At 40.9% G+C, this 21,224-nt stretch overlaps 1 protein-coding gene across 2 annotated transcripts in view; it reads left to right on the top strand.

Moving 5' to 3' along the window:
- NPHP3 (nephrocystin 3) overlaps positions 1–21,224 on the top strand; it is a 211,944-nt gene that overhangs the window by 21,295 nt on the left and 169,425 nt on the right. For both annotated transcript variants that reach the window (XM_069211897.1, XM_069211898.1), the window contains exons 4-7: positions 9,288–9,438; positions 13,240–13,392; positions 15,915–16,048; positions 18,324–18,484. In XM_069211897.1, the coding sequence (XP_069067998.1) occupies positions 9,288–9,438; positions 13,240–13,392; positions 15,915–16,048; positions 18,324–18,484 (599 nt within the window). The remainder of the gene's footprint in view (positions 1–9,287; positions 9,439–13,239; positions 13,393–15,914; positions 16,049–18,323; positions 18,485–21,224) is intronic.

The following is a 21,224-nucleotide window of genomic DNA, read 5'->3' as shown; positions in this document are numbered from 1 at the left end:
GTGATGCATTATCACAAATATGATGGATTCATTAGCTTTATTAAAACGTTGCATCGTGCAAAATTACCGAAATACTTTTTATTCAGCAGGCACCCTCAAAGGGGCAGTTGTTGTAAATTGTTTTGGGTTGAAGTTAAGACTTTTAGGTAGGGCACATTTTAAAATTTGGCCATGAAAATCTATTGCACATGTCCACATGCTCTCAAAGTCAGTACACTTTTCAGAAAATGCCTGAAGCCATCCCCGATTTCAATTGAGGGCTCCCCACCACCTGCTGTCATATATTAGGGTCTGCCACAAGTGACCACTTTGTGGCATAGGCTTTGCTCAAGAAATGATGTTAAGATACCCTCATGTGGTACAGGCACAGTATTTTTCCATCGGTTGGCCCAGCGTAAAACTCCTAATAGGGCGGAAATCATACCACCAGCACTGGCGGATTGATGGCGCCCTCAGCTTCGTCAGTCTTTACAAAAGACCGCCAAAGTCATAATGAGGGCCCTAGTTCCACTTCTGAGAGTTTGAATATCTAGTTCTAATGGAATGTGCATGTGGTTGTGCCATTGTAGAAACTGCTGCTTCCCAGTATTTTGAAGTATTGTGAAATGAAAGCACAACACTTCCTTAGGTGTCTCAACAGTGGGTAAAACATTACCCCTTAAACTTCCCTCCTCTGACCCATCAAATGAGGAGGTTTCAATATCCAGAGAGACCATTCTGTAGAATAGGTTTCTCTTTTTACTTTCTTTCTAAAATTCCCTTTCTGAAAGTACCACGTAGTGAACACACCAAGAAGAGAGAGAAGGAGGGTGAGAGCGAGGCCTGGGCTGAGGAAGAGAAAATCTGAGTAATGGAATTACTGGCATTCAAACTCCTTATATCTCTTCATGTTCCACATGCTTATGCTTGAGGATATACCTAAGCAGTCGGATCAGCTTTGTAAAATCACACTAATAAGCAGAGACCGCATCCAGAATGCTTCTTCCCTGTGTACCTTTATTGAAACAACATGACTGCTTAAGTGTGTGGAACGTAAGCTAGTCCCCAATACCAAATGAAAGTCCTCCCCATGCAAACGGTAGAGGGACACAAAGGTCTGGCGGGAAGTCTATAGAGTATTCCTACAAATGTTTACAACGGAGAATTCCTTAGGCTTATACGCAGCCATTACCTTTGCTGATCTACCATCTACCTGATCTGACAGACCCCCTTCAGAGAGGCCTGGGTACACGAGTGAGAAGCGTAGTAATGGGATTACTGCTAAGTAATATCGGCAATACAGTTACTGATTCTTCCGTGTGACTTGTTAGAGATGAAACTGGCAAGGAAATGAACTTGAATCAACTGGCACACTTATATGGCACCAGCCACCTCTTTGCAAGGTCTATAGATACTGTTCATCCAGGAATGTCTACAGTAAGTAGGTTTTAAGTGCTACTTTAAATGCGGAAGAATGTGGAGATTGCTCTACATTGATAGGGACGAAGTTCCAGAGAATTGGCCTACCACAGAGGATGCTCAGCCACTTCCAAATCAACAATTTAGTGCCAGAAGGGCTTGAACTTGGCTTCTCAATCATCAAGATGGTGTGTTGCTGTGGATATGTTGACCAAAGTATTGGGGCTATGACTTTGTTATGGCTATGTGTTAAAGAAGTTAACTTTTCTTGAAAGGGCAGTTATTTGATTGTGCCAACTACAACTATCTGGTTTATCTATTCTAAGTACATCAAGCTGGCACTCCAAGGCTTCATTGCCTAAACAATGCAAAACCCTACACTTAAGAGATGTCAGAATACTATCTTTTTACATTTTAACCTACTTAGAATTGTCAGCAAAGTTTTCCCATTCTCCTTAACTGCGACTGTTGTATATATATTTAGTAACCCTAACCAATACATTCTATTGAGCTGGTATATTTTGCTTATATAATTGTTTTTTACTGATTTCTTTGTATTAATGTTTTGGAGGATCTCCACCTTTTAGTTATTTAATTGAAGTAAACCTACTCCCTTAACAGTTTAGCTTAATTTTAAATAAATAAATACAGGATTTGTAAAGCTGTGAGCGTCTCAAGGCATTGAATGGTAGGCACAGAGAGGTTAAGTGATTTGCCCAGAATCACAGGAGGTTGAGCCGATGCAGAGGGTCGAACCTGGTTCCCCCAGCTCCAAAGTCCGCAGCTCAGGCAGTTACTCCACATCCTCTCCCAAGATTATTATTTACAAATCTTGATCACCTGAAATATTCAGTTTAATGTAGAAAGGCTGAATTGGGAAGATCCTGATGGGACCATGGAAGTGTCCTGGAAGGCTATCAAATACTCCTGTGGGCTTGCTCAGCTTCCTGGCCAGGGATCAAAGCTGTACTTGATTAAAATGTTAATACGAGAATGTTCTCATTTCAGATTGTTGTTAAGTAGCTCTTTGAAGCTGTAATCACAGGCTCCTGAAGGCCACAGAGGAAATGAAAACCAAAGCCACAAAAGACTAGAGCTGCTGTTTTTTTTTTTTTTTTTAATATCTTTTTTATTTTTAACATCAGTGCATAATAGGATACATTGTCACTTTCGAAAAATGAAACGAAAACAAAGAGTAAAAAAAGAGAAGAAAAAGAAAAAGGAAAAAAAAAATGTGAATCAATCAGGCTTATCCAAGAAATAATTTCCCCAGATTAGAGAGAACTTTTTAACATTGCCTGTTCTCCTAGCATATCTCATCTCCTGAAGTCTAACTTGAATCATTTTATTATACCATCCTTGACTAGTAGGAGATAATTCTGACCGCCAATTTCTCAGCAACAGTGATCTAGCCACCGCCAAGGCTATAAATACGAGCTTCTCCAACCGGGGAGAGAATCTTGCCTCGGGATCATAGCCCAGACTCAGCAGATGAATACTCGGAGACATGGGTACCAACACCATGGATGATAAAGTTGCAAAGATCTCCTCCCAGTATCTCTGTATACATTTACATGTCACTATCGTATGTATCCAGCCAGCTGCTCCTATTTCCTTGCACCGAAAACACATATTTGGGTGGCCGATCCCCATACGAGATAGGGCTTGTGGGGTTCGATATAACAACCATTTGCTAAAAAATATCATTCTGTGCCAATTAGCACCTCGAAGCACAGTGAAATTTAGGCGGTTAATAGTCTCCCAATATTCGCTTGAGAGCATCATACCCTCCTGACTGACCCATTTCTTTTGAGCTCTTATCCCCAAATCTACGTTAAACCTCTCCGACAGGAGCCTTCTCCATGCCCCTGCACTCCTCACCCGCAGAGGAGTAACTAATTCTGATACCAGTGATAGGGTGTTAATGATAGAATTAATATCTAAGTCTTTAAAAACCCTCAGCATAGTATTGTAGGATCTAACCAGCAAAAAGTCATTATTGACTGTAATCATGATTTTCCCTGGGGCTTCCCAGTTACCCTCAACCCAAAAATCTCAAATTTTACTATATCCAGCACGCTCCCACCTTTTCACTGTCATTTCGTTAAGCTGTGACCCTGAACCTAGAGAAATCTGTGAGAGTGGGGTGCAAAAATGTAGAGAAGGAATTTAATATTTTCTAGCAAAATCCGCTCTTCTCTTAAGAAACCATTTAAAAATTTTATAACAAACTTTTTTGGGCGATTTGGTCAAAAGAGCTGGGTTCCGAATATTATGCTCTAGACATATTAAAACCCGAAAATCAATAAAAAACTTGGAGCCCGTGAAGTATTCTAGCTTAAAGCTAGCATAATAGTGTGCAAAGAAAGCATAATAATAATCTTTGAAATTGGGTAAGGCCAGTCCCCCCTTCTCTTTGTCGGCATACAGTATACTCAAGGCGGCTCGGGCTTTTCGGTTCTGCCAGATGAAGGAACGAAATAGGGATTCCAGTGTTTTAAAAAAGGGTTGCGTCAAAACACATGGAATGGCTGCAAATAGAAAGTTAAAGAGTGGTAAAATTGACATTTTAATTAATGCGATGCGGCCTAATATCGAGAGAGGGAGAGGCCTCCAACGAGAAAGCAAAGCTTGAGTTTTCTGAAGTAGAGGAGCAAAATTTAGATCGTAAAGATCACTTATATTGGCCGAATAGAATACCCCCAAATATCTCTTTGGGTTGAGGTTTACACATCCTCTTAATTCAGAAAGAAGACAATTAGGAGTAGTGCCACAGAGAATGATGTCGGTCTTGGTCCTATTAATCTTATAGCCACCAATTTGCTGAAATTCTTTGAATATATTAAAGGTCGCTTCCTGAGAGGAGTGTTTTGTGTCCAAAAACAGAATAATATCATCAGCATAAAGTTTAATTGTTCCCATTGATTTTAGCGGTGCCTGAACCTGAGTATTCTGTCTAATTCTAATAGCGAGTGGTTCAATAAAGAGGGCAAATAAAATAGGGGATAGTGGGCACCCTTGTCTATTCCCTCTTATTTGAAGCTGTCCCACAGACCTTGAGTTTATAATAATATTAGCTTCAGCATTTGAGTACAGCCTTTGAATTAAAGAGATCACTTGAGTGGGTAACTTTATAGCTGGATAAAATAAAAAAAAGCGTATCCCAGACTACCAAATCAAAGGCTTTCTCTGCATCTAGCAGAAGAATAATGGCAGAGACTTTATTAGTCATAAAATATTCAAGAGCCTCTGCTAAATAATGAGTGTTTGTAGTCCGCTGTCGGCCAGCCACAAAACCATTTTGATCAGGATTCACCAGTTTATTAATAACCCCATTAAGCCTATTAGCCAATAGTTTTGTCATGATTTTGTAGTCTGTGTTTAACAATGAATTGGACGATAAGCATTTGGATCCTCCCTGTCTTTATTTTTCTTAGGAAAACTAATCAAATTCCCTGTGTGCCATGTTCTGGGGATATGTAATATACCGTTTAAGAGGGCTAAGAACTCCTCAGCAAATACATTTATGAAAGTCTTGTAGAACTCTGCCGGAAAGCCATCCGGACCACAGGTTTTCCCCGTGGGGAGATCCTTAACTACATCTAGAAGTTCCAGCTTTGTAAATGGTTGAGACAATCCCCTGCGATCCTCCTCTGAAAGAGAGGGAATATTGAGGCTCGACAGGAATATCTCGGCAGTCCTTGAATCTGTAACAAATACGTCACTATAGATTTGTTTATAGTGTTCCAGCATAATTTGATCAAGGTCCCGAGGCTCAGTACGCCTGACCCCAGTGATCGGGCATTTTAAGGCGTGAATAACATTGCCAGCGACACGATCTCTAGCTTGCCATGCCAAGAATTTTCCCGTAAAATTGCTTTCTTCATAACTTTTCTGTTTATAAGATCCATATTCTATATCAACTTTTTTTTTTTTTAAATCCCGCTAACGCTTCCTTGGCAGCTTCGAACGCCTTTCTATTAATATCCGAAGGGGCCTTCAAATAAGAAATTAGACACTTGTGGATTACCTCTTCCAGTGCCGCAGTTTGCTGTTTCAGAGCCCGTCTATCAGCTACCTCCTTAACAATCACCTGGCCCCTGAAGTAAGCCTTAAACGCATCCCAGATTATTGCTGTGGTTGACGACCCCTGATTGCGTTGAAAGAACTCTCTTATTTCCGCCTGCAATATTTGTACCCACCCTTCTTCGGTCAAGAGGCGCAGATTGAAAATCCACCTTTTGATCTGTAGTGGCTTAATTATAGCGTGGAATGAAATTTCCAACAGAAGGAGGGCATGATCTGATAGACCAGAATGCAGGATGTATTGAGATTGATAACACAGAGTTTCAGAGATCAAAAAGAAATCTATACGCGAAGAGCTTTTAAATCGGGAAGAGATGCAGGTATATTCCCTTACATCGGGGGAGTCTCTCCTCCAAGGGTCACATAATGCCAGAACCTTAACATAATCTCTAAATATCTTGGCTACTTTAGGTTTATACTGTCTCTTACCTTTTACGGTAGAGTCTATAGCTGGGTCCTGAAGAAAATTGAAATCCCCCCCCCCAATAATAATTTTCCCTGTAAACTGGAGAAGGGAGTGGAACAGGTCTACATATGGGGCCGGATCATCCGTCAGAGGGGCATAGAAGCTAACAAAAATAAATCTCTCCCTTGCGATAGTACACTGAACCCAACACCAACGGCCTTCAGGGTCGGAGAGAAAATCCAGCGGTTGTGCATTCAGAGTTTTAGATAAAAAAACTGCCACCCCTCTATGAGCCGCTGAGGCTGCCGCAAGAATTTTAAAATCAGCCATTCTTTTAAACATTTGAAACCCCGAAGCTTTATGAAATGGAATACGGGTTTCTTGAAGAAATATAACTGAGGGATTGAGATAAATTACCCTCTTTTCGATAGCGGACTTCTTCCTACGATTGTTTAATCCATTCATATTCCAGGATAGGAATCTTAATGGCAAAAATATTTGTGTCATTTAATTAAATTTTGGACTCGTGTGCCTGTAGTCTCGCTTAATCTGTGAGAAAAACTCCTAATTGATTGTGACAATCCTATACAATGACAAAAAAAAATATTAATATGCATACCCCCCTCTTCCCCCCCCCCCCTCCCCTCACCCCCCTCTTTTTAGTGGCCCACACCTGGAGCCCTCCCGCCTGGACGACCCGGGACCACATCCCTCCCCCACCCTTTTCCCCACTTCTTTCTTTACAAGGTGCCTTGTCATAGCATCCTAGGCTAGAGGCTGAAGGGAGCAATTTAGAGTAGTCTGTCCCCACGCTGCGAGAGAGAAAAAATAAAAATAAAAAATAAAACCCATAAGCCCGAACACCCCAAAAGGAAAAAAAAAAAAAGGGGGCTGGTGGAAGGAGGTCGGTGCCTCTACTATGAGACTAACATTTCTAATATTCACTAGATACTTATAGTCTATCTCGTGTTCTTCCCCCGCTCCCCCCCTCCTGTGCCGGCTGTTCGGAGTTTTGAATTGTATACAATAACGACTTAGCGGCATCAACCGTATGAATAAAGTTCGAGTGGCCCTTAAAAAACACTTTAAGCTTTGATAGTTGCACGAGGCCTGCCTGCGCCCCTGCTTTTTGGAAAGCTGGAATCATTTATTTTAGCTCTCTCCTTCGATGTGCTGCCACCACCGACATATCTGAAAAAATCTTGAATGAGTAATCTCCGGGAATCTGAAAAGTTTTATTTCTGATTGCTTTCTGGAAAATCAGTTCCCTGATGCGAAAGTCGCCAAAGTTCACTAATATAGTTCGAGGATTAGAGTTGGATGGCTGGACCGCAGGGACCCGATGGGCTCTCATGATTGTTAGATCCGGATACTTATCCTCTGACCCTGCTAAAACATGACTTTTTATCAGATCTGTCACCAACTCCATAACCGTCTGACCGTTTTCGCGCCCTTCTGGGACTCCCGTAAAACGCAGATTAGATCTACGTGATCGATTTTCAGCATCGTCCAGATGAATTTGTAGATCTAGCAGGTCAGCTTGGCATTTTGGCAAAGAGGGTTCCACCGTCACACGAGTATCCTCCAAAGCAGAGACTCGTTGTTCAATACCTGTAACTCGTGAGCTGAGCTGCTGGATGTTGCTACAGATCAGGTTCAGTTGAGATTCTGTTCTCTGATTCGCATCATCCTGAGAGACTTTTAATGCTTTCAACTCACTTAGAATCTGCAGAAGTAGGTTGTCAGCAGGAACACCGGTGTCTGACCTAACTATTGTTCGTTGTACAGAGGCTTCTCTTAACCCCTTGGGCCCGGCTGAATCAATAGGAGGAACATTAGAGAAGGAAATGTAGGTAGAAGCTTCAGCCACTGCATCGGGCCCTGCTTTGCTGATCAATTCTTGTATAGATAGTGAAGCTGAGTCGCCCGGTTGTACAGGGGAAGTGTGGGTAATGCTGAATGCTAGATGATCCTCCTTACGGTTCCTTCCACTTTCAAACAAAGGAAAAAGAGGTCTAGAAGCAGATCCAGTGTTCACTGTTGGATCAGCAGCTATCTCAGAACCGCTGCCGGTAATTGGCTGAGTCAGTAATGATGAGCCCTTAATTAACCCTGAACTAGAGTCCAGATCTGATGGGAGGGCCCCTGAATCTTCAGATGGACAATCCAGACTAAGGGGGGTACTGGATGAATTAGCTTCTAAGGGTAGAGGGCTGATAGGGAGTGGTGTAGGCAAAATAGAGACTGACTCCATAGCTGAAACTGAAGGAGGGGGGGCAGAGCCCAGAGCCTTGTGCAGGTGATTATCCGAAGGGGCTGGTCGCTTCTGTTTGGTAACCCGGGTTACCCTAGGGGCTCTGGCGGTTGAGCGTCCTGTTAAATGTGGAGACCGCCGCATTTTTCCCCTTTCTCCCCTGGTGCGAAAAGAGAAACGAAAAAAGAAAGAAGGAAAAAAAAATGAAAAAAAAGTGGGAATCGGATTGCACCAAAAGGGAGGGGGGGGGAGTGAGGTGAGACCTCAAAAAAAAAAAAAAGGAAAAAAAGGGAGGGAAAAAATTACTGCCCCCTGCTTATCCCTTATACTCCCCCCCCCCCCCCCCCCCCCCCCCAAGCCTTAACACGTAAGTACTCAATGAAGCCGGAGGGTCTGGAAACAGACCCAAAAACAAAAAAAAGGGGGGGGGAGGGGGAAAACAACAACAAAGATAAACAAAATGCAGGAATGAAACTCCCTGATTTTTATACAATCCCCTAAAGCCGCAACCCCTCCAAAAAAAAACAAAGTCCGGAAAAAATCACCTCCTCTCCCGTGCCTTTGCTTGATGTCAATTCCTCCTTTCCTTCTCCAATAAGACTGGCCAAGATCCTCTAACCAAGAGCCGAACCAAAGTGCCTCCAGCTGGCCTCCAGCTGGCCGTAGAACGATGATATAGATGGTGTAGAGATTAGGGAGGCCCCCCCCACGTTGACACAGCTAAGAAACGCCAGCCTCGGCGTCCCTAGCAACCTCCTCCCTGCCCCGATGCTTCCGTCTGCAACTGCTAGGTTTCGGGACGGCTTCCCCTCTTTTCTTTCTTCTCGAGCCGGCGTCCCTGATGGCTCCAAATAACTCCTACATTCCTCCGGCAGCTGCCAGCCCGGCTCCGGCAGCTACCCCAGGCAGCTTCCTTATTCCTTAATCCTTTTCTGCCGCGGTGCAGGGTAGCGCGTCTCGGCTCAGCGCGCGCTCCCTCCGGCTGCCTCCGCCTTCAGCTGCAGAGCATGACGGGTGCTCTGACGGCCCATCCCAGAGCTGCTGTTTATTTAGAAATTGAAATAGACATGTTGTCTGCTGGACTTAACTTTCCTTTTTCTGTAATATGTGCTTTCTTTAATTTTTCTCTTTTTTTCATTGCAGATATTTAGAGAAACTAAGGAAAAAGAAATCCAAGACCTGCTACGAGCCAAACGGGAACTCGAGGCAAAGCTTCAAAGATTGCAATCTCAGGGGATCCATGTGTTTGATCCAGGAGAATCAGATTCTGATGACAATTGCACAGAGGTCACTGGTAACCACGTGGTTTCGTTATCATTTCTGCCAAGGCTTAGCTGTTCACATCAAGAAAATCTGCTGCTCAATAAATGCCTGCTGTTTAGACTCCTTTTCTTTTGTCCATTGTCTAACTCTGCCTGGGCTTTGAATCCCAGTATTTTTTTTTCCCTTTCTAAGCTCTGACTTTATTATTACAAACACATTCTGAGTCAATCTAACGAAAGTCCCAGCGAAGAAGAATACGTGTGGCAAATTTGCTGTGACACTCAGTGGGCTGATCCCCTTAGTTGCCAAGTTAAAAAAAAATATATATATATCCTAAACCCCTGACCCTAAAAAGCAGCACCAGAGCAGTAAGGTTAGCACTTAAGTAAAGCTGATGATAGTTTCGAGATTTTCAGAGTTTTAATGTCCATTAATTTAGTAACCAAGGGTTTGTTAATCATTGACCATTGGGGCCTCATTCATCTGATCTTAATTATTCTCTGTCAGAACAGATGTAATCTGTCTATACACACCATGACATAACCAAAGGTACCACTCTTCAGGGGCACCTATCTTTAAAATGACGTATAGTGGCAAAACACCAATTTAGTACCAATTTTAGAACACCTTAAAGTTGAAAAGACAAGAAGCCGCTTACGTTCACGGGGGCGTTAATATATAATGAAGCTTCTCTAGCAGTGCAAATTTTGCTACAAATGAATATAGAACATAAAATACAACATTTTGATGAGACATACTTAACCCCTTCTTTGGCTAAAGAGCATAAACATTGTTCTTGGTTTAGTCCTGCCCAACACCAAAACTGATTGGTTTAAGGAGGGTACTTAATCAGCTGGTAAAGATTTTCTTAGTCCTCTTACAATAGTAATGTTAATATTGAATTGTCAGGGGGCCATGAAGCTGATTTTAGAGATATTATTGTTTTTATGAAATGGAGGAATAGAGTCTTAGAGTTATTTTATTATTGATTTCGACAAAAACCTGTATCTTCTGCTTGTTTGCACAGCCTGCTCTGGAGATCAATCCCCTTTTAGTTAGTTTTTTTATATCTATGTGTGCTTTTTTATGGTTTTCTAACCAAATAAAACTTATTGAACGGAACTGATTCCCAAAGAAAACCTCCCCCTCCCGCCTCTGCCACCACTGGTTAATAAAAGAAACAGGAACCACATAAAAAGGAAGGAAGAAAATGATTGAATGCCTTGTATGCAATAAAAGTGATTTCATCCTCCTACCCAAAACACACTGCACTGATTTATACCTAAGTAAGCTGTCCGGAGGCACTTGGATAAAATTAGGTTTTTACTACCAGCAAGTACAAAATGTCAATGCCAGTTGTATTTCATATGACTCTGAATACCAATAGCCTTTGAGTGTGCAGTGATAAGGAGGACTCTTCTGATCTGATTAAGTTTGTTAGGCTCCAGCTATCTCTTAGATGACTTTAATACACCCATAACTGATGACTCACGTTTATGGGGAAACTTATAGCTCAGATGGTATTTAGTTGACTAATGGATTTATAGATTCTCAGTGACCCTGCTCAAAAAAGAGTTCACCTGTACATCCTGCTCTCATCAATCCGATTTGAAAACTCTCTCTTAATCTCTAAAAACCTTATGTTCCAAGTCACCAAATCCCATAAACAGGAAATTAAGTTTCTGACAACTCCCTTCTTACAAGAAGAACTATTTCCCTAGAAATGTAATTGAGAATGACTAAAGATAGCAGCGTCTGTGTCAGAGTCCTGATTCTTCTAGACCGGTTAGCAGCATTTGACACCATCAGCATTTCGATCCACCAGGATAGGTTGCAGTATTGTAATGTCAGAGTCTCTCCACAAAGGTGGTTTATGCCTTTTATTTGACCGAAACCAAATATATATTTGGCACTGTATACCTGGGATTCCCACTTCCTCGCCTATGGTCTTCCTCAGATATCATGTGTCCATCCCTCTTTCACATCTATGTTGGATCTCTTGCCAGACCCATCTGCTCCCATAGCTTCTTGGTCTTTATGTAAACGGATGGAACACAGACTATCCCTCACGTGGTCGGTAGGATGGTCAAGGAGATCATTTCAGCAGTGCATGGGGAGGTCAGGGTGTAAAAGGATGCCAACTGCTAGATATTCAACTCAGTCAAGATGGTAGTTCAATTAAAAATCTAGCAGTTAAATCTGACTTTAGTATTATGAAGGCGAAGGTGAGTGCAGTTACTTTTGTATGCCACTTTATTCTGAAGTAGCTTTGACATATTCTTCATTCTCTTCTGTGTGATAGCTGAAAAAAATCAGTATTAGTCATTATTGGACTAATGCAGTACTTAACGTCATTGTAAGAGGTCCACTCCTCTTCCACTCTCTTCAGACACCCACTCCCCATGTTAAAGGTTTATGTGTGGGGAAGTGTGTGTGTGTGGAGTTATTACATCACTTACACCACCCTTCATATGAATAATGCCAAATTGGAACAGAATATTTTCTTACAACTCCTGGTAGGAAAGGGACCGCAACAGAATCCGCATGATGACAATTTGGGGCAGATTGCTGTTACATTTCAGAGTTTGTTTTCCTCCCTAGGAGACATAACAATTTCAGAAAGTCTAGACTATATATAGTAGGGTGGTCAGGCTCACCATACAAAATTATTGTACCTTGTTTCAAGTGCTTGTATGCAAGATGTAATCTTTATTTCCCTTAAATTCATATTATATAACAACATAATTTATTGCAGGTTATGGAAAGGCTTCGCCTCCTTTTGCATTTGTTTTGGATACATCAGTGACAAATCACAACCTTTAGTGAATTACCTTATAAACAGTAAAATTAAAAACATCAAGCATTCATCGTGTAATTAGATGTCAATTGTTATTACAAACACCAAATAATGGTGTGGATTCTATTCCCCTTTGTTGCAACTTGGAGTAAAGAATCCTCTTAACACATTAAACAAATAATGCCCCTGATAAGGGTGGTAGAAGTAAAGAACAAATCGTAATTGATTAGTCACTCTGTTAATTCCATTAGTCCCTTATTGTGGAATAAATTAAATTCCTTTCTTTTTAAGTGCTCCTCATCCCTTAAAGCCTGAGAGTTTTGACCTCCTCTAGTTCGGTAAAAGTCAAGGAGGTCTTCTTTATGATGAACTTGTTGGCTATGGGACGAAGCTTGGCTCTGAGCATCTTTCCCATTGTTGCATCAAGATTGTCAGTTTTAGGGCTAGATACTCGTAGGAATGAGAATGAGTGTGTTTGGGATGCATCATGATTTGATCTCTGGATGTGCATATTGCTTTCTAGGGAAGTGTGTGGATGTCCGTATTTACTGGCACGTGCAGTTTTGGAATAGGATAGAAGGTTAGATAGTTAAACATGTGTTGCCTTAATTTGTCTTAGTTGTAAATTATTTCTGGCTCTTTGACCTTTCCAAGCACTAACAAAACAAAGTCTGACTCACCTTTGCCTTTTCTGACCTTGACTTGGAAGCCTTAAGCATCCAGCAGCAAATTGTCCTGAGAAGCATGTGTATTTGTTAAGTGACATTGCTCAGCCAATCAGGAGTCAGAAAACATCTTCAATTATTTAGAAAGTGTTGAAATTTGTTAGGAAGGCTCACTTTTTAGGAGGCAGTATCTTCAATGTTGCCAACAGTATAATGTTAAATGCAAATATTTACTTCTTCAGATCTGAAGATGAGTGGTCTGAATTGTCGGGTGTGAATGGGACACGGAAAACTGAAAGCTCTATTTTGATCATGCAAGTGGATAATGATGGTTCAAGTAAGGAAAATATGTTTTATTTTGTCTTCCAAGCTTCCGGCACTCAGTGTGACTACTGGACTGGTGGTGCATTAGGAAGCGAACCTTCCATGGGAAGCATGATGCAGCTGCAGCAATCTTTTAGAGGCCCAGAGTTTGCCCACAGCTCCATAGATGTGGAAGGACCGTTTTCAAATGTAAACAGAGGTGAGATGTCCATTTACTTTTGCTTGGGTGAGTGTGAAGGCTTTACCTTTAGACAAGTGGCAACAGCTCGTTTACTTTTTGCCATTATTTTAAATAAAGATGTCATACAAAATTGCCTTGATAGAGGCTTAAGGCAAAGGGTGGGGGGTTTCATCTATCGGGACGTAGTGGAAGGCAATTCCTGCTCACCTCATGCAAGCCAATTCTATGGATGTTAAAGTACATGAGAGTTATTTGTCTTTGCTCTAATGGATTGGATTGCAGATGCTTTGAAAAAAGTCAGAAATGTACATGCTAAAACTGGAGCACCATTCCTGTTTCTTTAGGGCTTACAAAAATTAAATGGAGTATTATGGAAATCTATGGGTCGTAGACTGCAGAACGCCGCCTCTTCCATTCATTCTGAAGTGGATCAAGTAGATTGCCTACTAGTCAGAAACCTACATGAATGTGGCAGAAATTTGCATTTAACCCCTGAAGTTTTATTCTTTCCTTTATCTACAAGGACTATTATTGTCCCTGTCTAGAATCCACTTTTACTACAGCCCCAAAAATGGAGCTGATTAACCTTTCTGCATCCCATTTACAAATTTACTTTTAGGTGTAGATTTAATATGTGTATGTGGAAAACTTCATAGCTTTGACCATTGTTATGTTTGTTTATTAAGCATGTACTGTGCTCTAATGGTACCTTTTGTGGTTATTTAAGAAAGAATTGTCCTTGCTCGATTGACATATGCTGTAAAAGAAAACCTGCCCCCCCCCTTCTGTGTCAGTTTGCTAGAAGAGTAAGTAAGACCCAAGTTAAAGATTTGCAGATCCATTCATTAGCCTGGATTAACGGCATGGAGTTGGCCACTTGACCTGGTGTTTGGTCAGACTCTGTGCCAACCGCCCCATGAGCAGCCAGTTCCCCCTGCAAGTGCCTTGCAGGTGCTCAGCCTCAGTACACGGCCAACCCACCACAGACACTGGCACCCCCTTTTTATTTTTTTAAATGGCTTTCTGATGCTGTAGGACTCACACTGGTGCTAGTGTGCGCCCCTGTGTCTTCCAGGACTCACAGGATTGGGACACCCCAAAAATGTTTTAAAAATTTGGCCCCAGAAGGGTTCCCTCTGGAACCCCCGCACAAGGTCCTGTAGGTTTAGGCCTTGTTTTTTTAATTTTCAGGACGCAGGAACCAAGTACTGTGTCCTGTAATGGCAGCCACAACAGTTCTCGAATGTTGTGGCTAGCCACTCAAAGCAGGACTTGAGGGCGCCTGGCGTCCGATTGTGGAAAAAAAAGCTACTGCGGCCAATTGGATCTCTATTATTTGAAGGTGCGTGCCTATAGGACTCCTTTGAGAGTTCCACGCCCAAACATCCAGATATCCATAAACTTTGAACCTTAATTTCTTTAAAAATGCTAAACGTATTTATACCAAATCACAAGAAGCTCTCTTTATGGGTAAAGATCTAACTGCCTGCCAAATTTGGTGAACTTCCTGTCTGTCTGTCTGCCTGCCTGCCTGCCTGCTCATCTGTTTGTCTTTATATTGGTAATATTCTCCAGCTCAGTGATCATCAAAGTATTTAAAGTGCTCACTAAAAAGTCATATGATGCTTGTATATTATGTATTCATGTTACATTCCGAGGCTGCCCAATCACAGCTTACCCAAAATATTTCCATAACAGAAATTGCTCAACCAATATTCCTTAATCCTTCATAAGAAACCTAACACATAATTGCCACTGAAATCTCAATATAAAATGCTACTTTGAGTGGAATAGTTCTACAACTGTATTAATGCCTTCATGCCCTTTGCACAACTTAAAGCTGCCACTTTTCAAAAAAGGTGAAATGCATTTGTGCCCTTCACATGCTCTGGTTTGTAAATTATACAGTGCTAATAAAGCTGTAACTACGTGATCTATAAGTTCAAATATTTTATATAGCATATGTAGGTGTTAGGCTGTTTATGAATACATTTTGACTGGCGAGAACCATGGGGAGGTAAGTATGATTTGGGCATTGCCACACTGTTAGGTTAAGTATGGAAATTGGAATTTAGAACATATGTTAAATACAGCAATAAAAGCCCCTGGCATTAATATTTTTCAGCAGGGAATACCATCATATTTAACAGTTTTCCATTAAAGATACCTTGCAGAAAACTATTCCCATTCGTCACCTGATCTGTGGAGATATGCAATACTGCTGTTAGCAGGTCCTCTCACCAGGAACATGTCCTTTCTTCTACAAACAGTTACCTGCTGCATTAACTCAGTAGGTTAATATCCAGTGCATCAATAATGTAATCACCAGAATGCAACAGGAGCCAGACTGGAAACATGATTTTCACAACCACATAGAGTCATCTTCAATCCTTTAAGAAGTCTTTCATGTCTTCTTTTCCTATTATTACACTTGCTATTAGCAGTAGATTACAAAATACCATTATTAATGGGAATATATGTGCAGTTTAAGCCATAATTCCCAAAATGTATATCAACACATGGCTTTTCATTTTTTGCAGATGACTGGGATGCGGCTGTTGCCAGTTTGCTGCAGGTGACTCCTCTCTTCTCACAGTCTCTATGGAGTAACACAGTGCGATGTTTCCTTATGAACACAAATGAAACTCAGCCAGAGGTGGACATCTTCCTTAAGGTGAGAACAGAAAATAGCTGTACTGAGGTGTCAATCCCTTGAAAGGCTTAGTAAGAGGTTATGAAATAATAATAATCAGAATTTAAGCTGAAATGCCGCTGCCAGCCATAGACCTGCTGGACAGTGCAGTGCTGACCACCCTTCCACAAGAAAGTCTGGTCTACGTTTGACTTTTTAGATCAGAAATATGAATGAGCTTGGCGTCCTGCGAGGCAAACTGCAACAATGATTTCTTGCTGTAGGCACCTAAGAACATCTTACTTTGTTATGACCTCAGCTATCTGCTGCAAGTTTGTGAAAGACTTTTGGCAACTGTTTTCTTCTAGCCCCTGTGATTTTGTTGTGTGACTCGGGATTGACAACATGCTCCTTGCTTACTAAAGGCATCTTCAGAATATAGGTGAGTTGGAGGCCATCTTAGTTAGTTGTAGTATGCTGGCATCTTCTTCCAAAACCTGCAAAGGAAAACTGATCATTAGACAAATTGCATAAATGTTATTTATTGCTAAAGGTGAAGCTGCAGCATATTGTTTCCCTTTGTTTAAGGTTTTGTGTGGCACAGATGTATTCGTTTTTTGCCTTTTTAAAAGCAGTAGAATGAATAGCAAGTAGAGGAGGGTGAGGTAGAGCAGAAGAAATAGAACCAATGGAAATAAAGGTGGGAACTTCCTTGACCATACATCCTGCATGACGGCTCTTCTCTTGTCTATACCGCCTCGAAGTAACTACAATACTGTGTTAGACGTCACAGTGGGCTGTACTGGCCTTTATGTGCCTCCTGGTGTGATTTGTGGAGCGATAGGGAAGGGTCTATATCAAGGCATATAAAGAAATATTCAATATTTATTAATTTCACATTTTTAGTTAGCACATCTCCACCTGATCAGATACCAGTGAGCTTTGCAGAAGAAACAACAAGTGGTGAGCTGAGTCTTGTTACATAAAAGTAGAGATATGGAACTCTTTACAAAGAAGTAGAACAATGAACTTTGGGCGATGTTACAAAACACTGAGTAAGGGTTGGTACTCAGTGGGATAAGAAAACAAAAATGGAAGGAGTGGAAGGAGGATAAGGTTGGAGAGACGGGGTGATTACGCAAATGGATGGTGGGGACAAGTGAGATGAAAAGGCAGCAGCTCCAAAGTAAAGCGAGAGCTGAAAGGCACAGAGAGCAAAGAGAGCAGCAGGTTAAGAAAAGGAAAAGGATAGAAGACGGAGTTAGAACTTTTGGTCAAGTTAGAGTTTACAAGTAGGTTTTCAATGTTTTATTGTACTGTAAGAGGTCTTATAGTCCCCTGAGGTCTTAGGCAGGAATAGCACTCGGTGCCAGCTATGCAGCTACTAAAGTATTCCATTGATTGCAGGTAGATTGTCCTAACATATTAGTGGCTGTAAAACACCTCAGATCATGGTGCTGCTGCAGTCTGTTATTTGCCATTACCACTGAGCCATGCACACCAACATCTTGCACAGCCCAATTTTAACTTTTGGGTAATTATGAGTTCCCAGAGTAAGAGGTCACTCACTCACTCTGTCTGCGCCAGGAGGCTCTTGTAAATAAGTGATAGTTAACTCAGTTCCCTGTTACATGTTGTGGTGTGCAGCCTCACGGTAATTGTGCCTGTCACATTTTGCTCAGTGGAAGAAAGCTTTGCTGTTTAATCATTTATAAGTAGTGGATATTTAACTGAGATTATAGTTCACTGCCTCTTCATTGTTGTCGGTGACAGCCTAAGCATTCTGATACGCCATTGATTTTTTTAAATGCTCAACTAGGCCAAGCTGTCTAATTTGGCAAACGCGCCGGTTATATTAAAGGTATTTATGTCACAATTTAACTTTAAGCTGCCAGCGACAGTGTTGAATTCGAATCATGATTTCAGAATGACTTATTTCAATTAGAACTCGAAACACAGTCATGGTTTTATTCTGTAAGATACAAATGTATATGCATTATGTTTACATTAACAGTATAAACATAAACAAATAAAAAAAAGAACACTGGAAAAAGAAAAATAATGTTCTTTATTAGTGCAGTTTATTTCAGATGCTTTGTATTAAATTCAGAAGGCACTAAACTGTTTCTTAGGGCACCCTCTGATTTGCATAAAGATTCCACTTTTACATTTTATCTGAAACAAAATTCATTAAATAAGCGATATATTGACATCAGATTGAAATACTAAAATTCTAAAACGTAAATCACTGGCGTTTGTAAAGTATTTCAGCTGATAATAGGGCATTACCTTTGACATTTTTCTATTTTGTTTTCAGACCTATGCACTAAAACTACAAAGAATGTGCGAGGCCATGGGGTACTTTTTTCAAGCTATTCATTTTCCTGTCGAGAGTGAAAGTCGGTATCTTGCACTGAGAAAATCAGAAGTCGAAAAAAGTTCTCTAGTAATTCTGTTTGTACACACATCTTTGCCCAGGTAAGATGGTTTACAAGATATAAAAAGCTTGGCTACTCCATTGAAGGATAGTGACCCACTTCTTAAGGGGAGTTACTGTACTTAAAATAAGTAACAACAATCAATGCCTCATACACCTTGCTATAACATTGTAATGAGTTTTTGAGTGTGGCATTAGGCTAGATAGTTCAAAATCTCTGAGCTCTTCAAATGTTCACAGATAACAGATATTGTTGATGTGAATCATTGGAATGCGTTTGGTTTTCTAGCCTTTTTATTGCTACTGTGTAACCGAATAATGCATGGCATTGAGTTTAGCTACACACATCTGGCATATTTCACTTGTGCATTATGTTTTAAGTTCCCCTGTCCTCACAGCAGCCATATTGGTGTCAGGCAGCGCTGGATTGCGCCAGATACCTCAAGGTATGCTATGTGATTGCCAAGACTTTTGTATTAGGGTGACCGAGAAAATGGAAAAAAAAGCATTTAGAATGGTTAGTATTAACTAACACAGTGATTCTAGTGAAAAAATAATTAATCACAAACCTGTTTTTCCAAATGTAAAGGTTTGTTGCAATATTCATGTTCGAAAAATGTAAATCAGACTGCTCCCTCTCATTGATACTGTCATTGCTTCGCCTGTCTCCGGTCTGTACTGAAAATGCTCACTAGATGGTTACCAGAGCAGATATGTTTGAATCTTTTCTGTGAAACAAAGAGATTGTTACAGTTGCTAAAAGTTAATTTTTGTAATCCAAATCTAGTTCACACACAGTTACCTGATGAGCCACATCTTGCAGAAATAAGTAGACCTTAATGTGCAGCATCTGAAAGCTGTCTAAATAATTTGCAGTTTCACCTGGAGCAGCACTGTATAAATCATGACCAAACATTTCTCAGTGTCAAGAACCAGTAACTCGTGATGTCACTCCAGAGTAGCTATGGTAGCACAGTGGTGTGGAATTTAATAAAATATCTACTTGTCCATGGGACAGGTTGCTTCTTAAAATCTACTTGTCCTGTAAAAAAAAATCGACTTGTCCCTTTGGTGCCACATAGTTCGGTGGACAAATTATGGCAGCAATCTCATTATGTGAGAGCTCTGATAATAGATTATTCCTGGGCTACCACAATAGTAGGGCTTGAATACTAGCAATTTCAATCCCTGCTATAGCAATGTCCTTATTTTGCCACCTTTTTGCAGATCTACATACTGGGGCTGGAGGAAACAATTAGCAATAGTTCCACGGCTGGAATGCTTTTAAGTCTGCAAACTTACTAACGTGCATGTATAAAGATTTTCACCAGCTCTTCGCTAATCGCGCCCCATACTTGGAAAGGTTGAAAATTTACTACTAAAATGGCAGAAGTGGAAGTTCTTGCAGGGATGGGAAAAAAAGTGGTTGGAGGGAAAGTGAACTGGGAAACGCTTAATAGATATTCACATGAGCAAATCTACACATGCATACTTGCTTGTGCTAAGATACAGTTCACAAATATTTTCTAGGAGTATGATTTCCTGGTCTACTTCTGTAAGTTCTTGTTAATTCATCAAATTTGTGACTTTCTTCAAGAAATGGGTCCCTAATTAGGTCTGGCATTAACCAAGACATCTCATTTTTATTAAACTTCTATTTCTCTCTCTATCTATGGGTTGGCTTTACTGTGAGTGATCGCATTCTGCACTTCCACAAGGAGCATATTGGCACACAAAGTAGTTTTGTTCATGCCAGGAACTGCTGTGGCAATCAGTGGCATAACAAAACTGGAGGGGCCTCCCCTGCAAAGAACATGGGGGGAGAGGCCCTCCAGACTCAACTCAGGTCAGCTGCTGTGCTGAGGGGACCCCCTCGAGGGGTCCACCTGCACTGCAGGGGCTGTGGGGCCTATGTTATACTACTGGTGGCAATGTGTGCTTTTTGAGACCAAAAAACGTTTTTTTCGTTTTTTGCCAGTGTTCGTTACAATGGTGAGGGCCTGGCACCTCCCACAATAATAAAGTTTTACAAAAGCCATTGACGAAACCACAGACTCACAACAAATGTTTGATCCGGTTGGCTTTACCAGTGGTTGCTTATTTTCATGCTACCCATAATATTGTTGAAAATGGTTACACTGATTTTACATTAGGAATATTTTTGGGAAATACTAGCATGCAGCAACACATTTTACTAAATGGTGCTTCAAAGAAATAACACCTAAAATGTCATAGTAGCAAAAGTAGCACAATTATTTTTCCTATTTACATTTTTTATTGTAGAATTTTTTTTTGAATGCAAAGAATCATTACTCTTGCTTACAAGCTTCTGCAAACATTTGTATCTAATCAGAGAGCATTCTATACTTAGCCTCATATTGTTAAGCTTTTCAAACAAGTGTGTACACTTTTTTTTTAATTTATTTTTTTACTGGAACTACTATAAGTAGTGCAGCGTGACATTATTAGGGTGAGCGCTGTAAATTAACATTTTAAAGGCTTTTCATGAATGAACCATAAATACAAGTTCGAACAGTATTAACATATGAACACACACATTACCTCAACTGCAGACAGTTCCCTTCTCTGTAAACTGGAATCCAGAGGGTTTGTGCTGCAGGGAGGTGGGCCCACTTGTCCCCAGGACAAAATAAACATGGAAACTTGTTGCCCTTGACCCCAAACAATATCTCCCGAGTGTCAGGCTATAGAAATTCCACATCCCTGGTAGCAATTGCTAGCCCTACTTTGTGAGCTTTTTGGCCTACGAGAAGCATACCT

The sequence above is a fragment of the Pleurodeles waltl genome, chromosome 10, assembly GCF_031143425.1.
Source record: "Pleurodeles waltl isolate 20211129_DDA chromosome 10, aPleWal1.hap1.20221129, whole genome shotgun sequence".
In the NCBI taxonomy this organism is placed as follows: Eukaryota; Metazoa; Chordata; class Amphibia; order Caudata; family Salamandridae; genus Pleurodeles; species Pleurodeles waltl.
This window is presented reverse-complemented; position numbering and strand designations above follow the sequence as displayed.